Here is a 20595-nt window from a genome sequence, read left to right as displayed (position 1 = left end):
CATATCAACTACATAATACAGAGTTACCTGAAGAGAATGTCCTGCAGGACTTAGACTGAATCGAAAAGTTTCATTGAATGAAGGCTCTCGATCATGTCTGCATACTCTTGTTTTTTTCTTGATCACCTTTTTTTGGGTAGAAATATTCATCACATATATTTTCACATATAAATCTGAAAATAAGAATTCAGCCTATTAAATTCCATCAATGGTATAAATTTCTATTGAAAGAATTATAACAGTATACTGAGAGTTCTTCCTACATTTTGTACCAAGCCAGCAGATTGTAAACAATTTGTTTCAGACAACATAAAATGATTAAAAGATATGCCTATTTATTATTTTTTTGAGACAGAGTCTTACTCTGTCACCAGTCTGGAATGCAGTGGCCAGATAGCTCACTTAACCTCAAACTACTAGGCTCAAGTGATCTCTCTGCTTTAGCCTTCTACATAGTGGGGACTACAGGCAGGAGCGACCACATCTAGCTGATATATCTATTTTCTTAGCAATTTAAATTTGTCCTTCTGTTGTCTAATGAATATAACACGCTAATGTATATGTTAAAATATCTAGCTAAAAACCGAAAGAAAACAACTTGTTACATATGTTAATCAGTTCTTTTTTCTGACCTATTTACTGTACAGTTCAAATTTTAGTTAACATTTTCCAGAATATATGACACATCCCTAAAAAATTCTAGATATATTGATGACTATAATAAAATTAGATACCTGGTAGATGATCAGGAGACTTAAATTTGTATGTAATATTTCTGCATTGGAGAATTTCAACTATTAGTTGTTCACCATCTGTCTTCATTTCCTTCTTCAGTGCAATCTTTATTTCTCCCATTACCTGAGTTTTAGCTGGGAGAATTTAATAAAAATGTAAAGAAGTATGTAATGCCATATATGAAATGTTTAGTTCAATAATTCATTCATACATTCATTTACTGTTTATCAAGTGCTAAATATCTTATGACATCCTAAGTGCTAAATATCTTATGACTGTATTTTATTCATCTGTGTACTTATTCACAGATGAATAAATTTATTCATGGATGAATAAAATACACAAAATTTATCACAGATTCATTTATTTAGATATGAATAAAATACAGTTCCATGCCCTTAAAGCCCTTAAAGAGTGAACAGTCAACTAGTCTATATTAGATGTTTAATAAACAAATTTGTGTTATTTCTCTAATCTTTCCAGCTGAGGTCATTGATGAGAGATATTTCGGATATATTTTTTCAAATCTAAGGTTTTACCCAGCTTAGTAGCATGGGACAAGCATGGGTTTTGATTTAGAGCTGATAAATTTCTTTCTTCCGAAAGAGGTGGAAATGATATTACCTTGTAGGACTGCTGGAAAAAGAGGATTCTAACATGGAAGGGAGGGAGTCAAGGAAAATTCTCTCTTGCTCTTTGGAGTCAATAGTAGTTGTGAATAGAATTGATCACACTAATGATCATGATGAAATAGAATAGCAAGACAAATTTTATCTGGGAGAAATTCACTTTTATAGGTCATAGTCTTCTGTTATAGACCTAAAATCTCAACACACCGCATATGTGAAATTTGTTGTTTTTCACCTTCTCACTTGGGGAGAAAAGTGTAATTAAAAACTTGCTAATTGAAGTTCTCAAGTAATCACATTGCTTGTTTCTTTCTTGGAACGCTTAACTTCACAGGCTTCACAGTGTGATACTTGTGAAATTTTTTTTAAAAGTTTCTCTCTGTTCAAAGATTGAACCAGCTTGTTCTTTGCTACTAAAGGAAAAAAGGACGTGCTTACTGAGGTTGTCTCAAAGCAGGTGGTTGCATTAATTGTGGGTCCATTGCTATCTCTTATATCTGACCTTTTATAGGTTTGTTATGTTTTTTTCTTTTGAAGCAAATACATAGATGGAGGCAAAATCCTCCATGTTTGCAGGTTGGGCGGCAGCTCCAGACCTGCTTGAGCCTTTGAACAAAACAAGCAAACAAACAAACAAACAAACAAAAATCCATCACACACACAGAGGACATGTGATGATGTTTTATAATATGGTTTGGATAAAGAGTGAAATGGCATTAGAAAATGCTTTGACCAGCCTTCTGGTCTCCTGGTGTCCTGAAACTTATGCTTCTTTGGTTGTATTAAAAGAATAAAAATTAATCCTACTCTAGAGAAGGTATTTATCCTATAATGTGGCACAAATCTACAACTTAAGAACAGAGAGAAGGAGAAGAGGAAGGGATGGAGGATGTAGAAGTCATGGTTAAAAATGAAATGACAATATATGAGGTAAAAATGGAGATGCCAGATCTAAGGACACTAATAATCAAATTTTAAAACTATTAATGAAGTACAAACATCATGGAACAAAATAAGGTAAGATAGAAATTAAGATTATTGACACAGAGGAAAGAAAGAAGATAACATAGAGAACATAGAGAATAAAGGTAGAGAACAAAGATTGAGGTATAGAGAAGAAAACAATCATACGGTTAATGGTTTCTCAGGAAAAGTAAGTTCAATAGAATAGAAAATAATATCTATTTAAAAATATCAAATTATTTCTCCAAAATAACAGAAGAATAAATCTGCGAACCAAAAGAGCATCCTATATTCCTGGAAATATTGATGAGTTGATACACTGATATATCCCATTTCATATTATACTTCAAGAATATAGGAATCATTCTTAAAAGGATTCAGGAGAAAAAGAAATAAGCTCTCTGAAAGATATATTGATGTATAAAAGAAAGTGATTCTGAAATATGTGACTATGGCAGAGGATACAGCAATGACTGAGTGAAAGAAAGAAGGAAAGAAAGGAAAAAAAGAGGGAGGAGGGAAGGGAGAAAGAGACAGGGAGGGAGGAAGGACTTGAAGATGAAATCCAGACAATTAATAAAATAATGAAAAAAGAAAGTGGAAGAGAACTAACTTACATTTTAAAACAGAGAATCAATTGATAGAATTTAAAATTAAAATATAGTATTAGGCTGGGCACGGTGGCTCATACCTGTAATCCCAGCACTTTGGGAGGCACAAGTGGATGGATCATTTGAGGACAGGAGTTCTAGACCAGCCTGGCCAACATAGCAAAAACCTGTCTTTACTAAAAATACAAAAATTAGCCAGGCATGGTGGCGCGAGCCTGTAATCCCAGCTCCTCGGGAAGCTGAGGCACGAGAGTCGCTTAAACTTGGGAGGCAGAGGTTTTAGTAAGCCAGGATCGTGCCACTGCACTCCAGCCTGGGTGACAGAGTTAGACTCTGTCTCAAAAAAAAAAAAAAAAAAAGTATTAAAATGTATAATTATTCAACCTCAATATTTTAAATTTTGTCTCGTAAACTTAGTGAAAATTTTAAATAAAGTAATATGGCTAAAATATTTATTGAAATTAACTCATTCATTTGTTCTTTCCTTAAAATATTTTATAAATTTAAAATATAATCATTTTTTGATGATGAACATGAATAATTTAATTCTACACTAACAAAATTGATTACTGCTTTCTCTTTAGCTAAAGTGTTTCTACTAATGTAATTGTCAAATTGGCTTATTTTTATCTTCCAGAGCATTTCTTAAATCACTTTCTGGTGCTTTATTCTCAATATATACAATGGCCTTCTCACTTTTGAATTTTCTCAGATAAAAAGTTTCTATATATTTTATCTTTGAAAAATATGTGTATGTGGTCTCTATACACATACATTTGTACACATACCTCTCTCTCTAGCTATCTAATTTGTATTTATAGAGAAATATATTTTAGGACAACATTACGATGAACAGAATACAATCTCATCATTTCATAAAAAGACATAGGTTGGTGTAATTTCTATTTTACACATGAGTAAAAAGTGATTTGGGTATTTTAAGTAACTTGCCAAGTTGTTAAATGGCCCAGGCTGAATTTTAATGTAGGTCTTCTGATTTTAAGTCTGAGGCTCCATTCTCCCATGGCCACCTTAGATTTTCCGTGAATAAGATTGTGAAAACACTGACTTCATGGGAATATTCTCTTTAAAACATTTTTGTAACACAGTATCAGAATAAAAGAGTTTACAGAGGCTATTTTGCTCTTTGATTTTAGCCACATACTGGACTTTAGAAAGAGGAGATGGCATAGTAAGCAACTCTTTAAATTGTTTAAACAATGGAAGATGTCTTCCAGAAGTTATTGTCTACATAGGCACATTAGGTCAATTATGAAAATTGTCTAGATTAAACAATAAACACAGCAATACTATTTTTGAAATATTCTTCATCATGTGAAATTGCTAAAACATGAAAAGTGAATATTAATTGAGAAGATATTTCTTTTTTGTTACATTATTGGTATCTGTACCACTTAACTGGGCATAGTATAAAGTGAGTTTACTATCTCTCAGAATTCTAAGAATTCTATTGCAACCTCCGCAGCTTTTACCAGTGCAAGACCGTTTTAGGCAAAAGTCTCTCTAGAGGCAAGTTTTAAGTAACTGGAAATGAATACAATGTGGAAGAGAAAAGGAAAGAATGGTGCCTTGTAAAAGAAAAGTCTGTGTAAGAAAAAAAGCAAAGAGTGAATAAAATTCTCATCCCATTACACTGCGAAAATTTGTGAATTTTCACTAATAAATACCACACAGCAATGAGATAGGTCACTGGTGTTAGCTAATGAAGTCTGAATTGGTGTCTGATAAGATGGATATTTAGCCGTGACAGTCTATCACCTTATAATTTGTTACCTAGCTCCCATCACTTATTCCAAATCTATGAAAAGTCTAATGCAGAATTAAGACGGATTTTAAAAACCAGGAATTCTGGCTTCTAGCCCTGTGAGATGGCAGGCAAGTCATTAAATCTTCTGCTCTAAATAATTGTGTTGATTTACTTAGTTTTCAAACCCAGTCATTATGGAAAGTCTTATTAATGCCCAAATACCTGTTAATAGCCAAAGTAGTGATGTATACTCCCTCATGTGCAATTTGATTTTCCTTCCTTTTATGGTTTCTATTCTACCAGTTTCAAGCCTAGGTGATGAAAGTGATGAACAAATGCCAAAATTACAAAGGTAAACTGTTAGAACAAACCCTGAAATGATAATTACTCTATGAGCATTAACTCTTTTTATTTCTCCATATTCCCTTATTCTTTTTTAGAAAATTAGATTTTCAGTTGACAAATAACAATTCTAGATATTCATGGAGTACAATGTGATGTTTGATATGTGTTTACCATCTGGAATGTTTAAATCACGCTAAGAAATAAACCCATCATCTCATACAATTGTCTTTTTTCTTACAAAATTTTTGATATAATGGAAGACCGTTAGAAGCACTTGACAATTTATGCTTAGAAAACATTAGGTTAATTGCTCAGTTCATTCAGAGTAAACAAAAAACCAACAAGATCTTGTATTCAAATATTCGGTAGATTTTAATAGAAATTTCAAAAAAAAAAAAAAAAGGACATTTTTCACTTTGCTGAATCTATTAGAGAAAGTCAGCTCTCTATAATTTGTCCTATTCACTAGTCTTTCTGTATGATTTCCAATGAGGTGTATTAACATTACCCTGGGATCTATAATAATTTTACCTAATATGCTGAAATTGTATCTCTCCTCTAAAAGGTCAAAGGCCTTCTGACTCTGGTACTCAAGAATTATCTACAATTAGTGCTTTTCTTTTCTGTATACCATATCCTCGAGTAGCAAAGCAAGCTACTCGACTTAAAAAAAAAAAAAAAAAAAAACAATTCTGATAATCTTATTTGCACTGGATTTTATCTTCTGGTGTATCGTTGTTTTACAAAGGCTGTATTAAAGCTGCTGATATGTTTTAAATTTAATTCCCAGATATATGTTTTCTGGACAAAGTTTCTTACCTCTACAGAACAATTTATGTGTAGGACAACATAGAAGGAATGAAGAACTATATTTTTTTAAGGTTTATCCTAGTTACTGTGTGTTTGAAAGAGGGAAACAGAATGTAAGTAATTTGTTTTATTCTATAGTATGTTAGATTTTATTGTAAAATAAACATACCTTGATCTTAAGATCTTGTAAGTTCGGCTTGGATAAATTAGCCTGCTTATGCAATGAAATTTGTATAAAAATGGAGCCACTAACTAGCTCCCTTATTCAGATCCCTTTTTTTCCTATGTATCTAACAGATGACTGTAAATGTTTGAGTCCAGTTTTTACTAGCACATACTATGATTAAAGAGTTATAAAGAGAATTCCTAAGACAAAATTTATTAAGTTCTTTAGGTTCAAATATAGATTATTTATTTAGAGTGCAACTCACTGGATTTGGTTTTCAAGTTAAAAAGAATTTTCACCCTTCAAATTTTTCAAAAAATGTAATTTTCCACTCTTTCATAGTATAAACTCCTCTGTAATCAAGTGGATATTACACTATTGTCAATGACAAATACCAGTTGAATCACTTGAAGAATAACATGTAAACTTCTGCCATTTTATCTTGTTTTTTTAAATCAACCATTTTAAATACAGTATATATTACTACCTTCACTTTAAAAAAAGTAGACTGACTAACTGACAAAGGTCACACAACTGGATTAAATGTTTCCATCGAGGTAGCCTAGGATTATCGACAAAACTGTGGTGATCTATTTATTATGTGATAATAATTTTGGGCCAAATTCATGTTTGTACTTCTAGGTATGTAGATGTTGGGGAGACAGGATTGGCAATTTATGGGGAGATTAGCATTAGTATGTGTATAAAGTGGGGAATGGGGACCCAGGATTTGTGGGGAGTGTATTCTGGAAAGATGAGGTACAATCAGGACAGGGAATAAATGCTTACCCATTTCCTTTCCAAAACATTAGTTTATGAAAGCATACTTCTTTTTTTGTTTGTTTGTTTTATGTTGGGAGTTACAATTGACTCAAATGGTAACAACAATGTATTTCATTCATTGAACAATGCTTGCTCATCAGATGTTTTATGTATTCCATCTAAATTAAAGGACTGTCCCTTATTTATCTTTATCTTTTTAGCCCATAAAAAAGTCAACTAGTCTATATTAGATGTTTAATAAACAAATTTGTGTTATTTCTCTAATCTTTCCAGCAGTCCTACAAGGTAGATATCCTTTCCACCTCTTTCGGAAGAAAGAAATTTATCAGCTGTAAATCAAAAACCCATGCTTGTCCCATGCTACTAAGCTGAGGTCATTGATGAGAGATATTTCGGATATATTTTTTCAAATCTATGGTTTTACCCAAAATAAATGATTGTCAATCTATTAATTTCATTTTTATTTATATGTATATCAGAGTCTGTATTATTCAAAGCTATGGGGTGGCCTCCTAGCATATTCTCATGTTTTAGGGCTAACTGGGGGCTGAGGGAAGACGCATTTTAAAAGTGTTTTCATTAATTTTTTTTTCCCCAAGGAAGAATTCTGGAAGTTTTCATTAATACCTTTATTTGAAATAACCCAGATTCAAGAAGATATTTTATACAATAAGGCAGGCATTCTGGCCTAATAAGATTTAAAACTTCTGTGAAAGTAGGACAAGCCCGCACATTCTCTCTCTATTCTGTTACATAAAGAAATCCTTTCTTTCTGAGATAAAGCCAGAAAGAACACAATTTTAAGCAGAATAAAAAAGCTTTTTCTGATTGATCTCCTTCAGTGGTTTTTTTTTGGCATTTTTGTCCTTTTGGTATGTGCTTCTTAGCATTTATTTTACTGTGTCTGAAAATAACCAGATCCCTTTCAATTTTTTTAATAAGGGAATGTGTCTTATTATTTTATGGGAGACAACAGCAACAAAAATGTTAAACTATTACAGAGGAAGACCTGAAATTTTAAATGGACATTACATTTAAAACATCTAGAGTTTTGAAATAATTTCTAAAAGCCGCAAGACAACAAAGCCCAGGAATGAGGTAGTAGAGCTGGTATCATAGACCGACATGTTCGCAAAGTCTCCTTCCAGACAGCAGTCAAGCTTAACAAAACAAAGTAGTTTCCTGAGTTCCAAAGGCCTTGGCTAGAACTCCCAAGCATTTATATTGACTTTTGATCCAAAAGCGGAGTACCCACCCAGGAAAAGTAGTGGGTCTATATATCTTCTTTAAACTCAGAAGAACATTAGCATCGTCATATAATACATTTAGAAAATAAAACCAGAAAAAAGTGTAATGTTGGAAAAACTAAGAGCTCCTGTGAGGAAAAATACTCTGTGTCTGTAAGAGGGAAGCTACCAATAGCTGTAGAACAACCTCCAGCTTCTCCCAGGAGTGGATGGTGGTGACCCTGCAGTCAGAAAACCTCTGAGTGAACCTGTGAAGACCTCCTGAATGAACGTAAATAGTGGTGGCAGTCATACGTTTCCACTGGTCCATTAGGTTACTTGCATCATTTCTCCTTCTCTGTCCTTAAATTAATCTTATCACTCTTAAAATGCAATAAATGTGATCTTCCTTGCAGTTTTAACTGACTGGTTTTATGCTTTCTTTAGACGCAACATACAGGAATATTTTACTGTTCCATTCTATAAAACCCTTTCTCAACCCTATTTTTCCTTAACTGTCATGCTAGATAAAAGAGCAAACTCTAATTCCACCCCAATTATTTGTTCTTAATCCACTTGTGTTATTCTTTTTTTTTCTCTCTCTCTTCAGTTCCCTTCTTCATTAGTCTCTTGCCTTCTTTTATACCAAGAAGAAGAACACTATGAACTTCATCACCTGGGTTTCCTTACCTTCTGACTTCCAGGGTTTCAGTAATAATTACCAGCAAGAAATCTGAGGGTAAGAGGAGAGAGCCCAGGGTACCTATATCCTTCTCTCATCCAATCCTGTCTGTTGTGGCATTGTGTTGCAGAGGCTGTGTCTTCCTACAAGGCTGTAGCTCTTATCCAGGATCCCCTCCAACATGGGGATAGCTCTTGCTGGATTCTGGCAACAGCCTGCCTCCTCATGATTCATTAGACCAAAGGGTAGTAATGGCTTTTTGTTGGGGTTAGTTCCTGTGTGCTTGTTTCATCTTCCCTAGTTAGTTCCTTTCACCTTCTTTACTTTGTAAGTGCTCATTTCATTAAATTCTTTTTAACTACCCTCTCGAACATGTCAGCTGATTCTTGCTAGGATCTTATATAAGAGCCACTATTGCGTATGAGGTTAGATAAGAATACATAATTTTTTTTTCTCTTTATAGGGAGGTATTCTCCCAATTCCATCTATTAGACAGTCCCATTTGACTTGTGATTCCAGTTTTGGTTCTCATGTATTCCTGGATCTATCTCTGTGCTTTGTACACTATGCCATCATTCCTTTCATTTTGTACAAGTACCAGAACATGTTTATCCTTATATCTTGATACCTTACAGGGTAATTTTATCCTTGTACAAGTCAGGATAGACTAGATTCTGCTGCAGCAAAAAAGTTGCTTTTGTTCTCCTATAGGTATCTCGGTTATTTTACATGTTAATTCCAAAATACTTTTTTTTTTTTTTTTTTTTTTTTTGAGACGGAGTCTCGCTCTGTCGCCCAGGCTGGAGTGCAGTGGCGCAATCTCGGCTCACTGCAAGCTCCGCCTCCCGGGTTCACGCCATTCTCCGGCCTCAGCCTCCCGAGTAGCTGGGACTACAGGCGCCCGCCACTGCGCCCGGCTATTTTTTTCTATTTTTAGTAGAGACGGGGTTTCACCATGGTCTCGATCAGCTGACCTTGTGATCCGCCCGCCTCGGCCTTCCAAAGTGCTGGGATTACAGGCGTGAGCCACCGCGCCCGGCCTCCAAAATACTTTAATAATTTTTTAAAAGATTGGTTTTAGAGCAGTTTTAGGTTCACAGCAAAATTGAGAGGAAGGTACGGAGATCTTCTGTATACACCCTGCCCCCAGACATACATAGCTTCTCCCATTATAAACACTTTCCAGGGTAGTACATTTGTTACAACTGATACACCTACAATGACACATAATGATACATCAGTATCACCCAAAGTCCAACATATAAATTAAGGTTCATTCTTGTTGTACATTCCATGGGTTTGGAAAAATACATGACATACATCCACCATTATAGTATCATAGAATATTTTGCTGCCTCCCAAGTCCTTTGTGTTCTGCCTATTGATTCCTTCTCCCCACCAAACCCCTGGCAGCCACTAATCTTTTTGCTGTTTCCACAGTTCTGCTTTTTCCTAATGTTGTATAGTTGAAATGAAGTAGATATAGACTTTTTAGACATTTTTCTTTCATTTAATATGCATTTAAATTCCTCTCATGTCTTTCATAGCTTTATAGCTCATTCTTTTCAGTACTGAACAATATTCCATTGTCTGAACAATAAACCACAGTTTATTTATCCATTCATCTACAGAAGGACTTGTCAGTTGCTTCCAAGACTTCGCAATTGTGACTTAAGCTGCTATAAACATCCATGGGCAGGTTTTTTTTGTGGTCATGAGTTTTTAATTCCTTTGGATTAAATATTAAATAGCATGATTGTGGAATCATATAGTAAGAGCATATTTAATGTTGTGTAAAATCGCTAAACTGTTTTCCAAAGTGGCTGTACCTTTTTGCATTCCCACCAGCAATGAATGAGCATTCCTGTTGCTCCACATCTTCTCCAGCATTTGGTGGTGTCAGTGTTCTGGGTTTTGGTCATTCTAATAGGTGTGTATGGGTATATCACTGTTGTTTCATTTGCATTTCCTTGATGGTATATGATATAGAACATCTTTTCATATGCTTGTTTGCCATCTATATATCTTTGGTAAGGTGTCTGTTAAGGTCTTTGGCTCATTTTTTAAATTTGTAGTTTGCATTCCTTAAGAGTTATTTTTGTAGTTTGGATAACAGACCTTTAAGTCTTTTGCAAATATTTTTTTCCCAAATTCTGGGGCTTATAGTTTTATTCTTTGACAGTGTCTTTCTCACAGCAGAAATGTTGTAATTTTAATGAAGTCCAATTTATTGATTTTTTCTTTCATAGATTGTGCCTTTGGGGTTATCTCCCAAATTGTCTAGATTTTCTCCTATGTTATTTCCTATGACTATGCATTTTGCATTAAAGTCTATAATTCATTTTATGTTAATTTTTATAAAGCATGAATTCTGTGTCTAGGTTAATTTTTTTGCATGTGGATGTCCAATTGTTCCCGCACCATTTGTCAATAGATAAAATACTTTTTAGTTTTGATATTATGAAAAATATTATTATTGTTGTTACTGTTACTATGTATTTATGGTTACTTACTGGTGATATAAATAAATTCCTATTAGTTTTAACACTGATCTCTTGATTTAGTCAGTTTTTCTATATAGATGTTCACATTGTTAACAAATAATTGGTTTTATTTTTTCCCCTTGCAGTTTTTATGCATCCTTGCATCTAATTTCATTTTCTTTTCATATATGTTAATCAAAACCAATACTACGTTAAATATTAGTAGAGGTAGTGGGCATCCTTGTTGAGCCAAGGGCATGAGCCAAAATCTATCCAATACGTAAAATAATGTTTTAATAAAATGTAAAATCTGGGCCGGGCATGGTGGCTCATGCTTGTAATCCCAGCACTTTGGGAGGCCAAGGCCAGCAGATCACTTGAGGTCAGGAGTTCCAGATCATCCTGGCCAACAAGATGAAACCCTGTCTCTACTAAAAATACAAAAATTGAGCCAAGAGTATGAGCCAAAATCTATCCAATATGTAAAATAATGTTTTAATAAAATGTAAAATCACCGTCTCTCTCTCTCTCTCTCTCTCTCTCTATATATATATATATATATAGTGTGTGTGTGTATATATATATATATATATATATATGTGTATATATATATATATATATGTGTATATGTATATATATATATATATATATATATGTATATATATATATATACACTCGCTTCTCCAGTTCTTTTTGTTGTGATGTTAGGTTGTTAATTTGAGATATTCCTAACTTTTTAATGTTGATGTTTAATGCTATAAATTTCCCCTTAACACTGCCTTAGGTGTGTCCCAGAGGTTCTGGTATGTTGTAACTTTGTTCTCATTAGTTTCAAAGAAGTTCTTGATTTCTGCCTCAATCCAAATCACAATGGCCACAAAAAGAATAAAATACCTAGTAATACAGCTAACCAGGGAGGTGAAAGATGTCTTCAATGAGAATTACAAAACACTGCTCAAAGAAATCAGAGATGACAGAAACATATCAGAGAACATCCCATGCTCCTGGATAGGAAGAATCAATATCATTAAAATGACCATATTGCCCAAAGTAATTACAGATTCAATGCCATTTGTATCAAAACACCAATGATATTCTTCAGAAAACTAGAAAAAAAAATTTTAATTAATATGGAACCAAAAAAAAAAAAAAACCCCCCCAAAAAACAAAAACCAAAAAACCATAAAGATCCAAGGCAATCCTAAGCAGAAAGAACAAAGCAGGAGGCATTATGTTCCCCTACTTCAAACTATACTACAGGGCTGTAGTAACCAAAACAGCATGGCACTGGTACAAATACATATACCAATGGAACTGAATAGAGAGCCTAGAAATAAGGCTATACACCTACAACTATCTGATCTTTGGCAATGCTGACAAAAATGAGCAATGGAGAAAGGGATCTCTCTTTAATAGATCTTGCGGAGGTCAGCTAAGCCAGTTGACTGAAAGATTGAAACTGGACCCCTTCCTTACACCATATGCAGAAATCAACTCAAGATGGATTGAAGACTTAAGTGTAAAACCAAAAAGTATAAAAACCCTGGAAGATTTACCTAGGTAGGTAATACCTAGGTCCCTCTGGACATAGGAATGGGCAAAGATTTTATAACGAAGACACCAAAAGCAATTGCAATAAAATCATAAATTGACAAATGGGATCTAAGAAAACTAAAGAGTTTCTAAAGAAACTATCAACAGAGGAAACAGACAAACTACAGAATGGGAGAAAATTTTTGCAAACTATGCATCTGATAAAGGTCTAATATTCAGCATCTATAAGAAACTTAAATTTACAAGCAAAGGCAAACAACCCCATTAAAAAGTGGGAAAAGGACATGAACAGACACATTTCAAAAGAAGACATTCATGCACCCAACATGCATATGAAAAAAAGCTCAATATCACTGATCATCAAGGATTACAAATCAAAACCACAATGAGATACCATATCATACCAGTCATAATGGCTCTTATTAAAAAATCAAAAAATAACAGATGCTGGCAAGGTTGTTGAGAAAAGAGAACACTTATATGCTGTTAGTGGGAGTGTAAATTAGTTCAACCATTGTGGAAAGCAGTTGGGTAATTTCTCAAAGACTTCTTAAAACAGAACTATCATTTGACCCAACAATCCTATTACTGGTATATCCTTAAAGGAATATAAATCATTGTATTATAAAGACACATGCATACATATGTTCATTGAGTATTGTTTTATTATGTTTGTGGCATCATTTACTGAACAAGAGTTTTAATTACTGGTCTTTACATTATGGTTTTGTGTTTAAAAAATGCTTTATTATTCAGCCATCAGATATTTATTTTCTTCCGGAAGTTTTAGAGTGTTACTTTTTATTTTGAATACTTTTAAACCATTCACAATTATTTTTTGTTGCTTTTTACAATGTGTTCTCTGAACCATTTATTTATCTGCCATGCCGTTCAATTTTTGTTATAAATAAAGTTTCCTGACCCTTGAGGATTTTTTCCTGGCTATCTGTTCAGTTTCTTTGGTCTGCTAGATTATACCTGTGCTGTACTAAAATATTTTATGTAATATTATACTTGATAACTAGAAACAGCTCTATTTTATCATTTTTCTTCAAATTTTTTTGGTTCTTTGGTCTTTTATGTAAATTTTAGTGTCAACTCTCAAAATTCAACAACAAACTTTATTTTTGTTATTTAATTGAACTGTCACGACATTTATATATTAACTTCTTGTTAATATATCAATCTTCATGATAAAGATTGCTAAATAAGCAATCTCCATGATATTCATCTTTATGACATACTCTATTCATGCCTTCTTTTGTGAACATCAACAATATCTTTTCTACTTTCTCATAGAAATATTATGAGTATTTTGTTAGATATATTTCCTGGAATCTTAGACTTTCTGCTGCTATTTTTAAAAAGTTCTTTTTAAAACCATATTTTGAAGTGGTCATTGTGGGTGGCATAGGAAACATATTGCTTTTTGCCTTGATTTCTTCTCTTTGTCTGGTTTTCATATTTTTTTACCAGCTTTATTTTGAATAATAACTGAATAATATCTTTTCATCCTCCCTTTTCAATCTTTCTATGAGATCCTACTTTAGATACATTTTCTGTAAACAACATGTAGTTAGATATATTTAATCTACTTTGGTTAACTTTGTCTTTTATTTGATGATTTCAGTGAATCAACATGAGTTACTGGTGATTTGGAATTAATCCTATGTTTTTTTTTTTAATTCCTTTTTCATTGTACTTTTTCCACTCTTTTCCTTCTACATCCTTAACAAATGCTTTTAGCTAACAGTAACAGAAAATCTTACTTAGAATGAAGAAACAAATGAAATTATTTTTCTAATGTAACAAGAAATCTAGACGTAGGTATAGGTTCACCACCTCAATAATGGTTTTAGGAACTGGGTTTGTTCTTTATTTTTGCTCTGTTTTTCTGTCTTTTTTTTTTTTTTTTTTTTTTTTTTTTTTTTTTTAGATGGAGTCTTGCTCTGTTGCCCAGACTGGAGTTCAATGGCTGTAATTTTTATTACTCGTTTTCATCATTTTTGTCTCACGGTTGCAAGATGCCTGCTACATATCCAGGGATCACTTTTGCCTCCTGGACGATAGTATCGGTAAGGGATATAAGGGTTTTACATCACAGGGTTCTTGCAAAGACGAAATGAACTACTAGAGTGCTCAGCATATTTTAAGCTCTCAATAGGTGTTAGTTATCAACAGTTGTTCTATAATAGAAATTACTCCTTACCATCCAGTTACTGTAAACCTGTTTCTGACTCAAAGTTCAGCTAATATGCTGTACTACATTTGGTTGGCAGGAACACCACATTGATAACTCCAGAGGGTACCATTCACAAACTGGTTTATGTGAATAGTGCCTCTTGAAATTGGCTGTTTACATCCTACTTGTCCATCTATGGGCAGTACTGGTTTCAGGCCTCTCATTAAATGAGACATTCAAGATTATTACTGTTCTTGATAACTACAAAATACAATTGCCATTAAAGTTGAAATTATTAAGTAGAGAATTTAGTAATCTACCTTAAATCAACTAATAGAACGTTTGTTCTGTGGACTAATTGCTATGGTTCCCCATTTACTCTGAAAACCTTCTATGAATTTTCAGTCTTCTGGATTGATTGAAGTTAACCACCACTCTCTCCCAAGATGCCTTCTTAATAAAAAATACCTGTCATCTCCCCAAGTGCTTGAACAGCAAAATAAGCCTCTTATATGTTTTTTTGTTTGTTTGTTTGTTTTGAGACGGAGTCTTGCTCTGTCAGCTCTGTCACCCAGGCTGGAGTGCAGTGGCGCGATCTCCACTCAATGCAAGCTCTGCCTCCCGGGTTCACGCCATTCTCCTGCCTCAGCCTCCCGAGTAGCTTATTTGTTCTTATACACAGTTTACATAGTGATACTACAAATAAGTGGTTACTAACAATATTAGAATTCTTCTAAGCCCACATATGTCTGACATTTCCTCAAATGGTAAGGATAGTATCTGTTACAAAAATTTATATATTTTTTGAGACCGTCTCAAACTAAATAAATAAAGAAGCTTGAAATTGTAAAAATAACATGGGTGAATCATCATATTCAGATTGGCTGTTGTATGTTGAGAGTACACCATTTGATGCTGCAGGGATTGGGCTATAACTTTAGCTCATATAATTTAATTCTTGGGAACAGACTCAAATAAAAATAGTTCTTCATAGTGGATTTGTATGAGTTTTCTGAGAAAGAAGAAGAGCAAACTATTTTTAAATAATCAAAACATTAATAAATATTCAAATTTATAAAAATATTCAAATAAATAAATAAGCAGTGAAAAGAAATAAATTAATAAATAAAAAATCAATAGATTTTTTAAAATTTTCATTTACCCAAATTAATTTATAAAAATTCATTTCAGGTAAGGTAAAGATCATGCTCCTGACAATGTTTAATATAAATTTAATTAAATATCTTTATTATATTATGGTTTACAACGTAAAGAAACTTCCATTTCTTGTTTGTTTATTTCTTCTAAAAATAACCAACAACCCCCGTCTCCCAAAAAACCCAAAACAGGATACATGTGCAGAACGTGTGGGTTTGTCCCACAGGTACACGTGTGCCATGGTGGTTTGCTGCACCTATTTACCCATCCTTGAAGTTTCCTCCCTTCACCCCCCACCCCCAACAGGCCCTGATGTGTGTTGTTCCCCTGTCTGTGTCCATGTGTTCTCAGTGAGTAACTGCCATTTCCACTAATGCATGTAATTACATTTGTGTTGTTATGATATATATTGGTTTTCATCCAGGGTTCCTGGTTTATAACTCCCACATCCCTTCTTCCAGTCTTTTGTTATAATGTTGGGTGTGTGAGGCCTCAGGGGCAGGCCTCAGGAAACAGAATCTCTCTCCTGCCATCCTTTCAGCTGCCTCAAGGCGGAACCCTACTCCCACCTTTCTGGTGTGGGTCTTAAGACCCTCCCCAGGGAAGGTCCCACCCTGTACTCTGTGGGAAGAAATGCTGACATCATGAAGCTTCCATAAAACCCCAAGAGGATTGGGGAGCTTCTGGAGAGATGAACACATGGAGGTTCCTGGAGGGTGGCATGCCCAGGGTGGGCATGGAGGCTTCTCGCCCCTTCCCCCATACTTTACCCTGCACATCTCTTCATCTGTGTCCTTTATAGTAAACCTGTAAACGTAAGGTTTCCTTGAGTTCTGTGAATTGTTTCAGCAAATTAATCATACCCACAAAGGAGACCACAGGAACCCTAACTTGAAGCCAGTCGGTCGGAAGTTTCTAAGGCCCAGACTTGTGACTTGTACATGTATTGGGAGGCAGACTTGGGGGCTGAGCCGTCCACCTGTGGGATCTGACATTAGCTCCAGGTAGATAGTGTTGGAATTAAATTGGAGGCCACCCAGCTTGTATCTGTAGTTCGGTGTGTGGGGAAAACACCCCCCTAACCTCTGACATTTGGTCACAGAAACCTTCTCTGTTGCTTGTGGTGTGAGAATTGTGGAAAAACATGACTTGAGGAGAGTTTTCTTGAAATAAAATTCCCTTTCTTTTCCAGAAAATATCTTCTATGTATAAATGCTCAGTTACAGCATGCAAACTACTAATAATTTATTTCATTATTTTCATTTATTTTACTTAAATCACAGGGACTGGCTATGTCTGTTTTAGAGGACTGATTTTACACTGCATCCAATATTGTAAATCTACTCTGGCAATATATGCTTAGCCAGAAGAAGTTGAAAGAGAAGAGAGTAGAATGCGGTATTTCTGGAAATAGTTTTCATGTCACATATAGAAATGATATACTAAATGAATTATGTATAAATTCTAAATGAGCTTTGAAACTTTTTTACGTTAATATAAAATAGTATAGAATATAAAAATCCATTTCAGAAATTTACCATAGTTCACTGTTATGTTTTTCATTTCAAGCAAAACTCTTCTAAAGTTTCCATAATATAAATATATTTGAAAGTGTCTTATATGTAAGTACATACAGAGATGCCCTAACACAATCTCTTATTTTATCTGTCTAGTATCTTTTCTCCTCTTTCACCACTATCTTGAGAATATCTACTCCCAAATGCATATGGTTCTCTTAAGCTGGAAACTACCATACTCAATTTTCTTTGTCACGATGATTGTTTCAGATAGGTGCATCTGACTCACATAGGAAAACTCAGAGTGCTTCACTGAAGATGTTAGACATATTTTCTCCTTTGAGTCAAGAGTGTAAAACATCACACACCGGGGCCTATCATGGGGAGGGGGGAGGGGGGAGGGGGGAGGGATTGCATTGGGAGTTATACCTGATGTAAATGACGAGTTGATGGGTGCAGCACACCAACAAGGCACAAGTATACATATGTAACAAACCTGCACGTTATGCACATGTACCCTAGAACTTAAAGTATAATAATAAAAAATAAATTTAAAAAAATAAATAAATAAATAAATATATTACAAAAAAAAAAAAAAAAGAGTGTAAAACCAGGCCTCAAAGCAGCCAGCAACTTCATCCCTTGCCTCATAAAACAGCCTGAGAAAAGGCCAACTTTCAGAGAAAAGCTGAGAAAAGATGTGAGAACTAAACAGGCTTAGGCTGGTATTTCCTGAGACTATAATATCTACATGTGAATTTCTTAGTATGGCCACCAGTAAACATTCTTTGGTTTTGCGTTTGTTTGTGTAGTTTTCCGTCTCTTACCAATGAAAAATATTGCCTTATCTTAGAGTTAAAGAAATATGACATTAAAAAATTGCACCCTACAGGGCTGGGTGTGGTGGCTCACGGCTGTAATCCCAGCACTTTGGGAGGCTGAGGTGGGCGGTTCACGAGGTCAGGAGATTGAGACCATCCTGGCTAACACGGTGAAACCCCGTCATCTCTACTAAAAATACAAAATAAAATAAAATAAAATAAAATAAAATAAATAAATAAATAAATAAATAAAATTAGCCGGGCGTGGTGGTGGGCTCCTGTAGTCCCAGCTACTCGGGAGGCCAAAGCAGGAGAATGGGGTGAACCCAGGAGATGGAGCTTGCAGTGAGCTGAGATCGTGCCACTGCACTCCAGCCTGGGCAACAGAGCGAGACTCCGTCTCAAAACCAAACAAACAAACATAAATTGCACCCTAGATTTAATGAAAAACAAATGTTAAAATTATTCAATAGTGTTTTTAAATTAATTAAAAATAATTTAGGTATAACGGAACATAAAGAATATATCATAAGAACTCATGCAATGGCTGGTCAGCTTAAGAAATCAAACAAATTCAGATGAAGCCAATAGGGTAAGCCATTCCCAATTGCTTCCCTCTCTCTCACCCCTGAAGTAATCATTATTAACTTGATTATTATAATTACCTTGTTATTTTAATTATATATATGTGTATATCTATATGTATTACATGTATGTATTATACATACATGAATCTGGAAGCAAAGGCAAATTCTTAGCCCTTCTCACTATGTTAAATGATAAACCTGATACAAGACATCATCATTTCTTTCCTGAATAATTGCAACAAATATTTGGAGGTCTTTCTTCTTTGACCCTTTTTTCCCTTCAGAATATTCTCAAAAGAGTAGTTAGAATCATTCTTTTAAAACTTGAGCCAGACTGTTTCATTCCTCAGCTCAAAACCCTCCAACACTGTCCCACACCACGTTGTAAGTGAGAGTTCTTGAAGTGTTCAACAAGGCTTCTATTCTCTCCCTGACCTCACCACCTACCATTCTCTCCACTGCTCACTTCACCTGGGTCATACTTTTCCTGAAGGTGCTGGGCACACTTCTGCTGGTCAGCCGGGAACGTTATTTGTAGGATTCATACAGCTCTCTCCCTCATTTTCTTCAGCGATTACCCAAATGTCATCTTCTTGTGAAGCCTTTCCAGATAACATTATTTCCAACTTAGTTTTTTTTTTTTTAATTGCAGATGCCCAGAATTGAATTGCCCGTATTCATCAATTCACAGCACACAGCCACCCAATTAACATCTGTCTCTGCAATAACCTGTATTTGTTTGGTACTTTATTTAGTTTATATTTTTCCCTTGCATCTTACTAACTTTATCATCCTCATTACGCTCCCAACCAAAGGCAACCAATCTTGAGTATTTAGTGTATTTCTTTTCAATCCAACTTCTATGTATTTGTTTACATGAATGTTTACAAAAAGATGTATCTGTGAGAATATCTAGTTTGGCTTTCTTTTTATTCTGAACTAAAATAATATCATGCTATGAATCTCATTATTTTTAATAATTTATTTCTCACTCAAATCTATGTTTTTGAAATCTATTGATTTTATTATATGTAGATCTAGATAATTTTTTTTCTGACAGTTGCATGGTATTCCATTACCTGCCTATAATATATTTTATGTATCTGTTCCTCTAGTTATGGAGAAATAAATATATTGCCTCCAGACTTTTACAGCCACAAAAAATGGAAAGCATTTCTTTCTTTCTTTTTTTTTTTTTTTGACAGAGTCTCACTCTGTCACCCAGGCTGGAGTGCAGTGGCACTATCTTAGCTCATTGCAAGCTCCGCCTCCCAGGTTCATGCCATTCTCCTGCCTCAGCCTCCCGAGTACCTGGGACTACAGGCGCCCGCCACCATGCCCGGCTAATTTTTTATATTTTCAGTAGAGATGGGGAAGCATTTCTTTACTAATGCCTTTGTAAATGTGTACTTACCAAATAATTTAAGTTTCTTTGGTATTATTTTATATTTCATTTTTTCCTTTAGCATCACAAAACAATTATTCTTTATTATCCTAGGACAGTGCTCCTCAACCTTTTTGGCACTAGAGACTGGTTTTGTGGCAGACAATTATCCCATGGATTGAGGGTTATAG

The 20595-nt window shown here is 34.4% G+C and overlaps 1 protein-coding gene across 6 annotated transcripts in view; it reads right to left on the bottom strand.

The window, feature by feature from the left end:
- PCLO (piccolo presynaptic cytomatrix protein) overlaps positions 1-20595 on the bottom strand; it is a 401999-nt gene that overhangs the window by 6572 nt on the left and 374832 nt on the right. For all 6 annotated transcript variants that reach the window (XM_015447837.3, XM_015447839.3, XM_005550357.4 and 3 more), the window contains 2 exons: positions 735-869; positions 28-173 (listed from right to left, as the gene is read on the bottom strand). In XM_015447837.3, the coding sequence (XP_015303323.3) occupies positions 28-173; positions 735-869 (281 nt within the window). The remainder of the gene's footprint in view (positions 1-27; positions 174-734; positions 870-20595) is intronic.

Source organism: Macaca fascicularis, chromosome 3 (assembly GCF_037993035.2).
Source record: "Macaca fascicularis isolate 582-1 chromosome 3, T2T-MFA8v1.1".
NCBI lineage: Eukaryota > Metazoa > Chordata > Mammalia > Primates > Cercopithecidae > Macaca > Macaca fascicularis.
The sequence above is the reverse complement of the archived record's forward strand: the minus strand, read 5'-3'. Positions and strand labels throughout refer to the sequence as shown.